Raw genomic sequence first — 12,029 nt, forward strand, 5'->3', positions numbered from 1 at the left:
TCTGCAGAAGTAACAGGATATTGTTTTACATTCAACCAGAGACATCCGTCAACACTAAAACAGTGCAGGATAATACAGAAACATTTACAATATCCACAGTGGTGTTCACATTCTCCCAAAGCATCAAGCTGTCTACAGAACAGAAGCTTTGTGGGCAGTTTCCTTCCATTTGTTTCTGTGTTTGCGTCACATAATCAGATTAAGTTTGCATTCCTGTGTTTTTTTATGGTTTGAATGTTCCTGAGTTGAGTATTGCTTCAGACACTTGTGCTTTCCAGTCAGGCTGCAGCGAGGAATAATGCACCGAAAACATCATAGCATTGAACTTTATCATCGCCTCAGATCAAATCAATTTTTTCTCAGTGTCAGTGCACTCTTGTCAGCAGCGGCTGCACAGGGTTGTATGCTAACGGGACTGGTGTTGGGGCTCACTTTAGTAAAAGGTTTTTCACATTTTCACTAATCATTTGATGAGTTGCGCAACATTATTTCCAGACAGGAATCGGGGGCCAACAACAATTCTAATAATAATAAAAGCAAAAACCTGGAGAATCTTAAAACTATTAAACATTGTACTAACTTGTGAGAAGTTAAAGCTGCAATATGTAAGAATTCTGGTTGTGGATGAATAACAGTTTCGATGTTATCACTTCCATATATTGTGTTGCAAAGAATGTTAAGCAGTTGCTCTGTTGATATGCTGCCGCTTATTTTATTAAGTAGCCTATTATTATTAGTATAAAGTCAAAAGGTGGACAATTCTTACATATTACACCTTTAACCCGCAAATTCCACTGGATACGTTACAGCTACGTTACGGCTGCGTTACGGCCCCGGTACGATTGTGCTCCGGCTTCCTCGTCCGGCAACCCCCACCAGTTGCGTTTTGAGTCCGCTACGGCGCAGCTCCGCCGATCAGCTGGAGAAACGAAACCGAGGAATTCCCGCGATAATTACATTATCACACACGAACGCAGTTATATGTATGTGTTATAGACACAACAACACGAAGTGTTCCCGACCGACGGATTAGAAGAAGAGCTTGTATTTGTCTCTTTTTTGAGGTTTTTGTGTTTGTATTAACACGGAGTGTTTTATTTTGAAAATCAACCGGATTTCTTGTTGTTGTTTCGTGTCTGACTTCCTGTCTGCTCTGTGCTAAATTCGGCTGAATTGCTGCGTTGTGTTGCGGCGTCCGCCAGAATAGAAGTCCTGCGTATCTGCTCCGCAGGGCTGCGGACTGTCGGAGCTAGCACACAGCAGACACGCAGCGCAGCGGATCTGGTGGAAGTTAACACATAGACTAAAGTGCTACGGATCAGCTCCGCCGCCGTGGCGGAGCCGTAACGCAGCCGTACCGTATCCAGTGGAATCTGCGGGTAAGCCTAACAGACTGCTCCATGAGCATCTGCTGCTCGATGTATTTTTAGTAAAGAGGGATTCTTTCTTTAGTCTGTATGACTGAAACATGACACTGAGGTTTTCTCTATATATTAGAAAATATATGAGTATCTACTCCTATACACAACGGCGAAGAGCACCTTGTCATTTCAACCAAGATATAATTATGATATTGTCTTTCAACAGTAGCTCACATTAAAATCAGACCATATTCACATGGCGGCCATTTTCCTCTGACATCATGCTCAGGGTGGGAAACTAAAAGGTCTATAAAGTTAAAAGAGCTTTCAAATTAAAAAGGACCTGCAAAGACAATGTACAGTGAAAGCCGGGAGGGACATTGGGTCATATTTTCAAGGTAGGCCTTAAATAGCACATTTGATAACCCATTAGCTAATGTTAGCACTCAAATACTTCGACAGGTTTTACTGGGGAATTAAAGTCTACTGATTGACTACTGACATCCAGTTTTAACAGAGTTATCCGTCCCTTTAATCTCTCTTTGTCTTCGACCTTCGTGGCCAGTGATTCTGCTCTGTGACAATATTAGATTTTTAGGATTTTTGTTGGATGACTTGTCGGGTAATTAATTGGAATAGCCAAAAAGCAGACATTCATAAACAGTTTCTCAATTTATTCTCTATAATATTTACCATAGTGCAATATGTATAGATATTGTGATATAAAATTACATATATCATGAGAAAGGCTATGAGAGAAGTTATAATATTCCTTGATTAGCATAGAGGATGACAAGTTCCTCTGCTTAGAGGAGACTTTTGGCTTGAGAGCCTTTAAAACAAAGAGCGTGTGAGCCCTTGTTACTGCTTAAATAGTCTGAAAAATATGTTTATGTGTAGAAACGTGTTTTTTTCCTTTTTCGTTCTTTTAATCATCTTGTAACACCTGTGATTTGACCTCAGACCCCTTGCCCCTGCCTGCGGGTTGGGATCCATTGATTTAAATCAAAAAACCAATGAATGTGTAACAGCAGGAGGGCTTAAAACAGATACAAACTTCTTTTTAAAGGTGCAGTATGTAGTTTTGGGGAATCATTTTTAATCAGAACAGAAAGATCTTCATTGACTGGATTTTACATCCAAACTAAATAAACAAACTCTTTTCGTTTTTGTGACTGAATAAACAAACTGACCTTAAAGGACAACACAACTTCATACTGTTTTAAATTTGTTTTAAATTTGGCGGACCCTGCCATCTTCCTAGCTTCAAACACTGTTCTGGGGACCTTATTTTCCCCTGAGAGCAGCTTGTTTACTCAATTATGGAAAAAAACTTTCCTGAGTTTGTATTATTACCTTATTAATATTGTAAATATTAAAATTCTGAGTTTGAATTTCTTCTCCAAAACTCCATAGTGCCCCTTTAAGATCTGATTAGTTGGACAGTAAGTTCTTAAAACGTGATATTCATCTTGGTGCTTTGAAATGGAAAATTACTACTTATTCTACTATGTTCAATCATGTTTAAATAGGGATTATATACCATCAACATACCAATACAGTGTTATAGACAGTTTGTAAAATGTATTTAACTAATAATCATAGATAGCATATCTGAGAGTGCTTTAAATACAAAGCTACTTCAGTCACTATTTACATTCAGATATATTATAAATATGTTTCTGTATCCATTGTTGGCTTTTACATATTCAAACATATTAACATGTATATATATATCTATATATATATATTTTCAAAACTCACATACAGCCATATATACAGATAGTAAATATCGTATTCACATACAGTAGGTCACAATGTTGTGAATGTGCCAGTGCTGATGGTCTGTTTGAGTCCTGCAACTTGACTGAAAAACCGTTTCAGACTCCAGTCGAGTTGCTTTGGAACACGTTGAGATTCCCAAAGGCAGAAAAAGTATTGCTTTGTGTTTTATTGACGTTTTCTGACTGAGCCGAGTCAAAAAAAAGCCTCGGCTGCGGCCTCCTCTTCACCGAAACACGACCTGGGTGTGACAGAGTGCTGCCCGAGGTGTATTCTCCTCCATATTGCTTTCAATATTGCTGCTGTGTCTGGTGTGGAGGGAGCGACCAGGGGGAGCGGTGCCGCAGTAATTGAGAGGCGCTGACAGAGTTTAATAAGGGTGAGGGATTAAACAGGAGGTCGAGGCTGTTGCCGAGGCTGCTCTCGGTACATCGGCGGGGTCAGAAAAGATCCTGGGGGCCCAAGTGGATGATAATAGGTGTGGCTATGGTCTGCGGCTGGTAATAGGCACTGTCGATGTACAGGCCGCCTAAGGACAGAAGACACGAGCAACCAGGGTTAACAGGAACAGAAATAATTATTATCACATAATATAGATCTGGTTTCCTTCACTCTGAGGTGATGAGGTGTGAATGGATGTGGGATCCGCTTCAACCGTGTGATCACTGAAACTTTGAAGTTGCAAATTCAAAGCAGGTGACATACATACATCGTCTCAGGAGGCCTACATTTTCTATCAGCTCCCAGAACAGTTCAAGCTCTGGGGAAATAAGCAGACGCGGTGCAGCGGTTCACATTTACTGACCCCTTTACCAAGGACAACAAAGTAAAAGCTGAATTCTGGGTGTTCAGATTTGCTAAAGAGTTATAACAAATTGCTAATAGCACCTGTTTATATGTGAAACAGCCTGGAGCAGCTTTAACTTAAAGGATCATTTCGGTTTCTTACAACTTACTTTTGGAGTTCTGGCCATCATTTCTATGTAGTGTATGTAGTTTTATAATGATAATAATGACAGATGCTTACAACAGTGCGGATAATAATTTGACTGTTTGCTTTTGTTTTCCAAACGCATCCGGCTCACCTGTTATTTCTGTTACTTGACTTTCTTTTAGTGATGTCGATGCACTCCCAGAGCTAATTATCGTGGCGAGTACAATGTTATTATTATCTATTGATAGAAATAATGTCCAAAACTTTGAAAGTCGGGTTCAGTTATTAATAAACCAACTAATCCGTTGAGAGTTTCTCAGTGGACACACAAGTTAAAGAAGTTATGGATCAGGAATGAAGCTGACTTACTTTTATATGAAACAACTAAGAAAGTTGAAAACAAAAATCACTTTACATGAGTCAGTGCAGGTTGTATAATGGCTATACAAACTTAACTTCATATTCCTCAGGCTGTAGGACAACTTAACCAGTGTATAAAAAAGTAATAAGGTGGTCTGATAATGTGAAATACTATTTCATGATAAAATATTTAGGCCCTTTCAGACACAACAGTGTTTGAGCTGCACTTGCTGCTGGGTTTAGCGCACATCTGTCTAGGTGTTCAGGGAAAGAGGGAAAAATGAACAAAACTAAGCTACTACCTGGTAAAACACACCTTATATGCCTACTTGGTTGGAAACATGATTCCACGAGCCTCTACGGTCTCAATACAAGTGTAAATGTGTTTATTTACGGAAATCGGATGCATAACATGTGTTTTCCCTCCATTTTGCCCTTTGTGCCTGCCTGACTGTCACAACACATGGCTGGAGCTTGCAGAACATCATGCTGCACAGTGAAGAGCCATCATGGACCAGCAGAAGCCAGTTGAAATGATGGGTTTCAGAGCGCAGTGCTGCTCTGTGTCTGAAAGGGCCTTTACCTGGATGTGTACATGAAATGTGTATGAATCGTAAATAAAATGTTCACGAAACCACCAGTTACTCAGCTGTTGACAAAAATATTCATTTATTTTAACAGAGTATAACCTACAAACAGGTCAAAATAAAATCTCTCTCTGAAGAAGAAAGTATTTCAACTCAACACAAAATGGCTCAAGTACTCAACAAGTAACTGTAAACTTGGACATTCAATATCCGAACAAAGAGGAAACATGTTTCTCAGTGCAACCGATTATTGTAAACCTGTTTTTTTTTCTCTCTCACAGAAACTTAAAACAGCAACAGAAAACAGAGAGAAATTAAAATACAAAACAGCGATCACATCCATGAGCGGTTCTTTCGACAAAGCAGCTCTCTGATCAATTACATTTTGCCTACATTTTCTATCTGCATACTTTTAGATGCTACTTAGTGTCCTAGAGCTGCTGTTGCTTCAGTTCCTTACACTTGAAGTTGCACTTTGTTTGTTAAGCTCCCCATTGAATATTTAGTAGTCAGTGTATGTTGTTTTAGGTTAATATGTCTTTACTTCCCTACAATGACTGAATTACTTTGCAACGGTGGATGTTGAATTAGTTCCCATACAGATGATGTTTAGTTCCCTTCACTGTTCATGTCATTATAAGTGCATGGTGGGTATCGTCTTTTTACTTCTCTAAAGTTTCGTGGGTTACCACATTGTATATTTAGTAGTCGGTGTATGGCAGGTGTTTCTTTAGTTCCCAGGAAAGTATGTTTAGTTACTTACAATGGATATTAAGTATTTTGTGTACTGTTGGAGATTTCTTTTGTTCCTTCCAAAAGTTTTTTAACTCCTAACTGTGGGTATTTATGAAGCTTTATACACTGGATATTTTGTACTTGGTGTTTTTTTTTTTTAGTTCCCTACAGCGAACATTTAATTGCCCACTGAAGGGAACTAAAGAAACAAACAGATCCAACTACAGTACTAATTATCCACTCTAGGAAATATAAATACTCAATGAAAGTAACAAAACATTTTGTTGGGAACTTAAATCCAACAGAAGCTGTATAAAAAAGGTTGTTTTTTCTCTCATTTTGGTGAATATTCAGTTAATCATGGTGAATATTTAGTTTAGGGAACTTATTGTGTTTGAACAAAAGTTAGGTCCTATCGGAGGATGTGTGGTTCCTTACTATGACGATGGTTATGGTAGCTGGTGTAATTACACTGCCTTTTTCACAGCTCCCAAAAGTGACTTTATTTTTGCTCTACAGACTCTGTTTTTGTTGATGTTGGGTTATAATAGATTTATTACCTTAGATGAGAAATGTAGTAGGCTGAGTTGTTTTTTTCTCTTGAGAAGCCACTTATTGTTTAGGGTTTCCATAAATGACATTTAAAGTTTATTTAGTGTGCTTACTTTGGTGTATGGTTGTGTTTCCTATTTCTTATTTGTTTGTATAATAGCTTTTATTTAGTTCCCTACAGTAGATCTGCAGCTCCCTACAGTGTAATATCTACCTGAACAGTCTAACACACTGCAGTCCACTAAATGCTGACCTCAGTCTTTCATTGCATAACAATTTGATGATCAAAGAGCTTATTTGTCAAACTCTGTGTTCACACACACAGTGAGAAAACTGCCACACAATTTTCTAACAGCCATTTTAATCTTGCTGGTTTCTAGCGTAGCGCAGAGGGAACATGCTGTACAATAACGATGCTGCAGGATTTGAGGCTGACGAGGGACACTGGTCAAAAGTTTGTGGATTCCAGTGTTGGTTTGAAAACTTGTGTTGTGAACAGACAGTCAAAATATGACTTAAACAAGTGATTTCCTAAGAAGTAGCTGAGGTGAGGTGAGGTGAGGTGAGGGAGGGTCCTAATAGGGGTAGAGGTGGGTGACGGGGTATGTTGTGGGGACTCTGATGACAGGGACAACTACTGAGGGCATTCTGGAGGGAAAACCTGAGGAAGAGCAAAGAAAAATAAAGAACTCAAATGATGGGATGAATAAATCAAATGGATGGATTATTAATCAGAGAGAGTGAGTGAAAGTTTACCGTAGGGAGGGAGGGCACCTGCAGGGCTGTAGCCATAGGGAGCACCAAAACCTGTGATGGAAATCACATAAAGTGTTATACAGTTTAATCACAAAACAAAACACACAGAACTGCATTAATATATCCTTTTGTTGTTCCTGTTGGTTTCCTACAGAAGTTTACAGGATATCTTAGAAACATGTTGACAGGTATCAAGGAGCTTAAATAGAAAGTTCTACCACGGGTGATTATTTTGAGTTGATTTAAACATGAACTTGCACTTACTCTGCACTGCATGTATATGTTATGATGGTCTATCACTGTGTGCTTTTTAATGAAAATCCAAACAGAAATGAAAGATTTCTGAATATCTTTGTAGCAGTAAAATGGATTTAGAGGACTGAGCAGCCTTGGAGAAGCTCTGCAATCTGAATGCTTCCTGTTTATCATTCATAATGCAATATCTTTACATAAATGAACTAATAAATAGATAAAAAGAAATATTTTTACTTGATTTTGTGGTTGCAGTATATTATTTATTGGTTAGCTCATTATTCCTTTAATAATCATTTACTTTATAAAATAACCATGGCAAGTCCCCAGAGGTCAAACTGACTTTGACAACTTGAGATATGACAGGGAACGGGATTAGAGAGGGGGATGACATCAGCAAAGGAGCACAGGTCGAACTTGAACCCTGGGCCGCTGCAGTGAGGGGACGGCCTCTGTATATGGGGCGCACGCTCTACCAATGGAGCTACAGTGGCACCCCTTGTTTGGCATTTTTTGCTCAATAAATGTCTTGAACCATAACCCTCAAAAGCTGTAGCTTTAGCACTAGTTGTGTAATCCAAAGCAACTTTCAGTGGTATTGATTTGACACCAAGAAAAACATGTTTGCAATAGTTACACCTGAGCAGCACCAGGAAACAGCATGATACCCTCTTTTTCTCTGTCCAGGGTATTTCTAAAAAATGTCTAGACTACATTTCCTCTTTTAGCACATTCAAAACCTCCTGGTTATTTTTCAGGTTAATACGAACACAATAATTAAAAGATGAACCTGAAATCAAAACCAAAGTAGATCTACAATATACTTAAAATGTGCTGTTTTAGTCTTTATATGTTAAATAATTCAGTTTAAAAGAGAGAAAACAAAATCAAACCTGTATGGAGTGAGCTACAACATTTTTAGTCTGCAATATAACTGTTTCACTCCTCATATGAAACAAAAAGCAGCCTTTATCAGACTTGTACTTTTCAGATGCCAAATTGCTGCTGTGTGACATGTTTTCAGGTAGTCTGTCATGCAGCTGGACTCACCTGGGGGGATGTACCCATGTGTGGGTGGGGTGCTGATGTATGGAGCTCTGGGGATGACCGGGACTCGTGGAGGTCTGGTAGCGAGGGCCGGGAGGGTCAGTACCGAGGCTACGGGTCGCTTAGGCTACACAAACACACACCCAGCACACGTCAGCACTGTGACATGATGCGGTATCACTTCAGACTTATGAGCAACACTTTACTCACAGGAGGGTTGGGCCGTTTCTTCTTGTTGGTCGTAGATTTGGAGCCAGAGAACAGGCTGTTCAGGGCGGCTAGCGCTGCGCTGGCTTTGGCTACTTTTTTATTGGGACCCGTCCCCCGAAAAACCTGCTTGTCCACCTCCACCTGTCACAACACACACAGAGGAGTATGTCTTCTAATAAGGTTTAAAACTAATGTTCCTTTAATGTTTGTAACCAGGTTGTAATTTTTAGAATCAGAGCTAAAACTAACTTTATTTTATTTTATTAACTTTAACTTTATTATTAACTTTAAATTTATTGATTGACAAAAATATGCCACTGTTTGCCTTTTCAAAGCTTCACACTGGACTCAGAAACTCTTAGGACCATTTCTTAGCAACCACTGTTGTGTTTCTGCTCTTAACCTCCGTGAAATCACCTGTTTAACAGTGTGTTTGTAGGACTTATACATGAACCACTTGTACGAACAGATTTGTTCTTCAGTGGTATAATTCCAAAATGAACTAAGATGAAATATTTCACTTCACTGTAGTTAAGCAAAATTAATACGCTGTCCACTCTGTTATCATCATCATAACTGCTAATTTAGAGTCATGCTGCCTCAGATTCTCAGCTCAGTATCATCATCTGTTATAACACCTCACGGTGTAACATCAACTACTGTCGCCTGTGAAATTCTCTCATCTAATATCTCTGATGTCACATGAGGTGGTCAGATTTTTTTTAGCATCTGACTTCATGTTCAACCATTTCACAGTACAGCTCTGATGACACGGCGCCGACAGCTGTCTTATTAATATTTTCTAACTCCTTCTTCTTGTACCATTAGTGACTCTGCTCAATTTGTCAGCTGATTTCTGACAGCACAACTTGAAGCTCTGCAGTGTGAAATTCTTTGTTACTCTGGGGACATTTTTGTGAATGAACCTTGCCCAGAAATGGAGAGAACAGGCAGACTTGAATGGCAGTGTTAGAGGCAACAGTTGTGCTTAAAATGAACATACACCTGTCATGAGCAGCTGGCATTCATCAGGCTAGAAGGAGCGAAGTTGATGCAGTTGGCTTCAAACACTCAAGAAAAGTATATGTTTTAGAACAAACCAACAAAACCAAAAACACTGTATTTCTCATCAAACGACAGATTGATCTCACAGTATAGAATTGGTTTCATGTGCAGCTGTCTTTCTGGGATTTTTTCAGATGTGTGAAGATGTTTTGATATGCAGGAAGCACCGAGGTGGCAAACATCAAACACGTTCCCTCTCTCATCAATTCCTAATAAGACCCTCTGAAAGGAAGACAGGAAATCTATGAAATGAAGAAGTGAGGGTGTGTGTGTGTGTGTGAGTGTGTGTTGTCCTACCTCTATGATGAAGCGTTTGTCGTAGCTGCTGCCGCTCTCCGATATCAGCTCGTATTTGAGGCCGCGGCGTTTCTCATTCAGCTCCATCACCGGGTTTTTACCTCCTGCTGTTAGGATTGGACCTGGAGCTCTGGACTACAGACACAGAGGGAGAGACGCACGTCTTACATTTGTTTTATTTCTAAATGTAATTAAGTGCTCGTGTTTCCTCGAAGTAACACATGATTTCCTATCAGTCCTTTCACAGCATGTAGATTATTTCAACTGGCAACAGACTTTTTAGGTTTAACTTATCATTGTAAAGTACGGCTGGACTTTTCCTGCACAAACGAGGGACAAATTATGAACAAAGGAAGCACAACAGGATTAGGCACTGTTGTCCCTGGTTGCTGTCCCCAGGTACTTGGGAAAAACTGTAATAACTGTTTTTGCTACAGATTATATAAAATGGCTTCCTTAAATCACTCTAATTTTAGCTTCATCACTCTGGATCCCCGTTCGTTATTTTAATAACCTATAAGGTAGTGGTTATCCTGAAGGCCTGACATGAATCTAAGGAGTCTCCAGGACACTGCAATAAACTGAAATAAAATTGTGCTGCACACAGTTATGATGGTTATGTTTTGAAAAATACTTTATATTAACAACTGAAAAGATCAATCAGCTCAGGCCTCTCAAAACAACTCAAATAAAATCATCTGAAAAGGGAAAAAACAAATTGACTGAACTCTGTTATGAGGTCATGTTGTAGCAGAACAGCGACTCTGATTTCCCTCAAACCAAATTCAAATCTAAAAGGGACAGAGCTTTTAAAGTCCCTAAACCCTGGAAGATTAATCACGTTAGCAGTCTGATTCTGTTTTGTATTTTTTACTCTGTTTAACACTTTATGAATTGTTGTGACCAAACATATCATCATGTGAAGGATTAGCTTGGTGCGTGAATGTCAGAGGCTTTAATTTTACTGCCTGAAGAGTATTCAGTGATTCCCGTTGAAAAATGTATTCTCAAGCTGATCAAGGCCTCACAAAGACGACAACATTACATTTTACAGGCAGCTGCATCTGTCCAAAGTGCATTAAACCTAGATGTTGTCCACATTCGGGGCATCCCTCTCAAACAACTTGAATAAAACAGAGGCAGATGACTTTTGTTAAAAGATTTTCAACTTGTTTGTTGCAGCTTGTTTTTTGGCACATTGACACTTTAACTAGAGCATTTTGAAGTGAGGAATCTCCATCACATCACAGGTTGGTGACACTGATATTTCACAAAAGGCCAGTGTCCGTCTGTGCACCAGTCTAATCCTCATGTGTACGTGTTAATAATCCCAATGCTTTCGTGTGTGTGTTTGTGTGTGTGTGTGTGTGTGCGCGCTCCCCACCTCCTGTGTGTCTGTGGAGGAGGTGATGGAGGTGGAGCTGGAGCTGGTGGACATCCTGTCGTTCTTGCCTTCGCCATCTGACTTCTCGTCGGCGCTCAGCGAGTCTATGTCTCCGTCGCCGCCAAGCACGAAGCCCAGAGCCTGCAGCGCCTGAGGAGGCAACAACACACACACATTCATATGCTAGTTTTTTTTACATGCTAGTTCCTCCACATTCAGGCTGCCCACCATCTTATTAGATAAGTCGCTTTCTCTAATGCCCTGGCAGTCCCTGAAGTCACCACAGGCGGGAAATGAATCACACTTGTATCATCTCTGACTGAGCTGTCCTTGAGCAAGGCACTCAATCACCTAACAGCTGCTGCAGTAAGGCTGCAAAGTGGCCATCAACAACAACAACAACACAAAGACTGGCTGTACTGGGCAGCTCTGATGTGTGAATGTATAACTCAATTAATAAATGTGTGTGACAAAGTGTGAGCAGTCAAACTTAACAAGTTCAATCAAAGCTTCGTCACAAAAAGAACATTCTCTCTTCACTTCAACTGTTTCTTTGTTTGAGTTAATGGTCAAGTTTTTAAATCATCTGATGCCTTCGAGTGCAAAGGGATTGATCAAATGAGGGAGAGAGGAATGACCGCTCAAGTCCTGTTTTTAACTCTTTGAGCACTCACCTGGCTTCTACCTTTTAACAATTACTACTTCCA

At 39.7% G+C, this 12,029-nt stretch overlaps 1 protein-coding gene across 3 annotated transcripts in view; it reads right to left on the reverse strand.

Annotated features, from left to right (window-relative positions):
• Positions 1-1,386: 1,386 nt before the first annotated feature.
• Positions 1,387-12,029, reverse strand: part of LOC311261293 (spermatid perinuclear RNA-binding protein-like) — a 73,445-nt gene continuing 62,802 nt past the window's right edge. For 2 of the 3 annotated variants that reach the window (XM_084359801.1, XM_084359799.1), the window contains 6 exons: positions 11,323-11,472; positions 9,939-10,073; positions 8,577-8,717; positions 8,370-8,493; positions 7,068-7,118; positions 1,387-3,672 (listed from right to left, as the gene is read on the reverse strand). In XM_084359801.1, coding sequence (XP_084215927.1) covers positions 3,584-3,672; positions 7,068-7,118; positions 8,370-8,493; positions 8,577-8,717; positions 9,939-10,073; positions 11,323-11,472 — 690 coding nt within the window. In that variant the 3' untranslated portion in view covers positions 1,387-3,583. Of the gene's footprint in view, positions 3,673-5,082; positions 6,973-7,067; positions 7,119-8,369; positions 8,494-8,576; positions 8,718-9,938; positions 10,074-11,322; positions 11,473-12,029 lie in introns of those variants that run through there. The other variant, XM_084359800.1, reaches the window with a different exon arrangement.

This window comes from Pagrus pagrus (assembly GCF_965226575.1).
Source record: "Pagrus pagrus genome assembly, chromosome: 8".
NCBI classification, from domain to species: Eukaryota; Metazoa; Chordata; class Actinopteri; order Spariformes; family Sparidae; genus Pagrus; species Pagrus pagrus.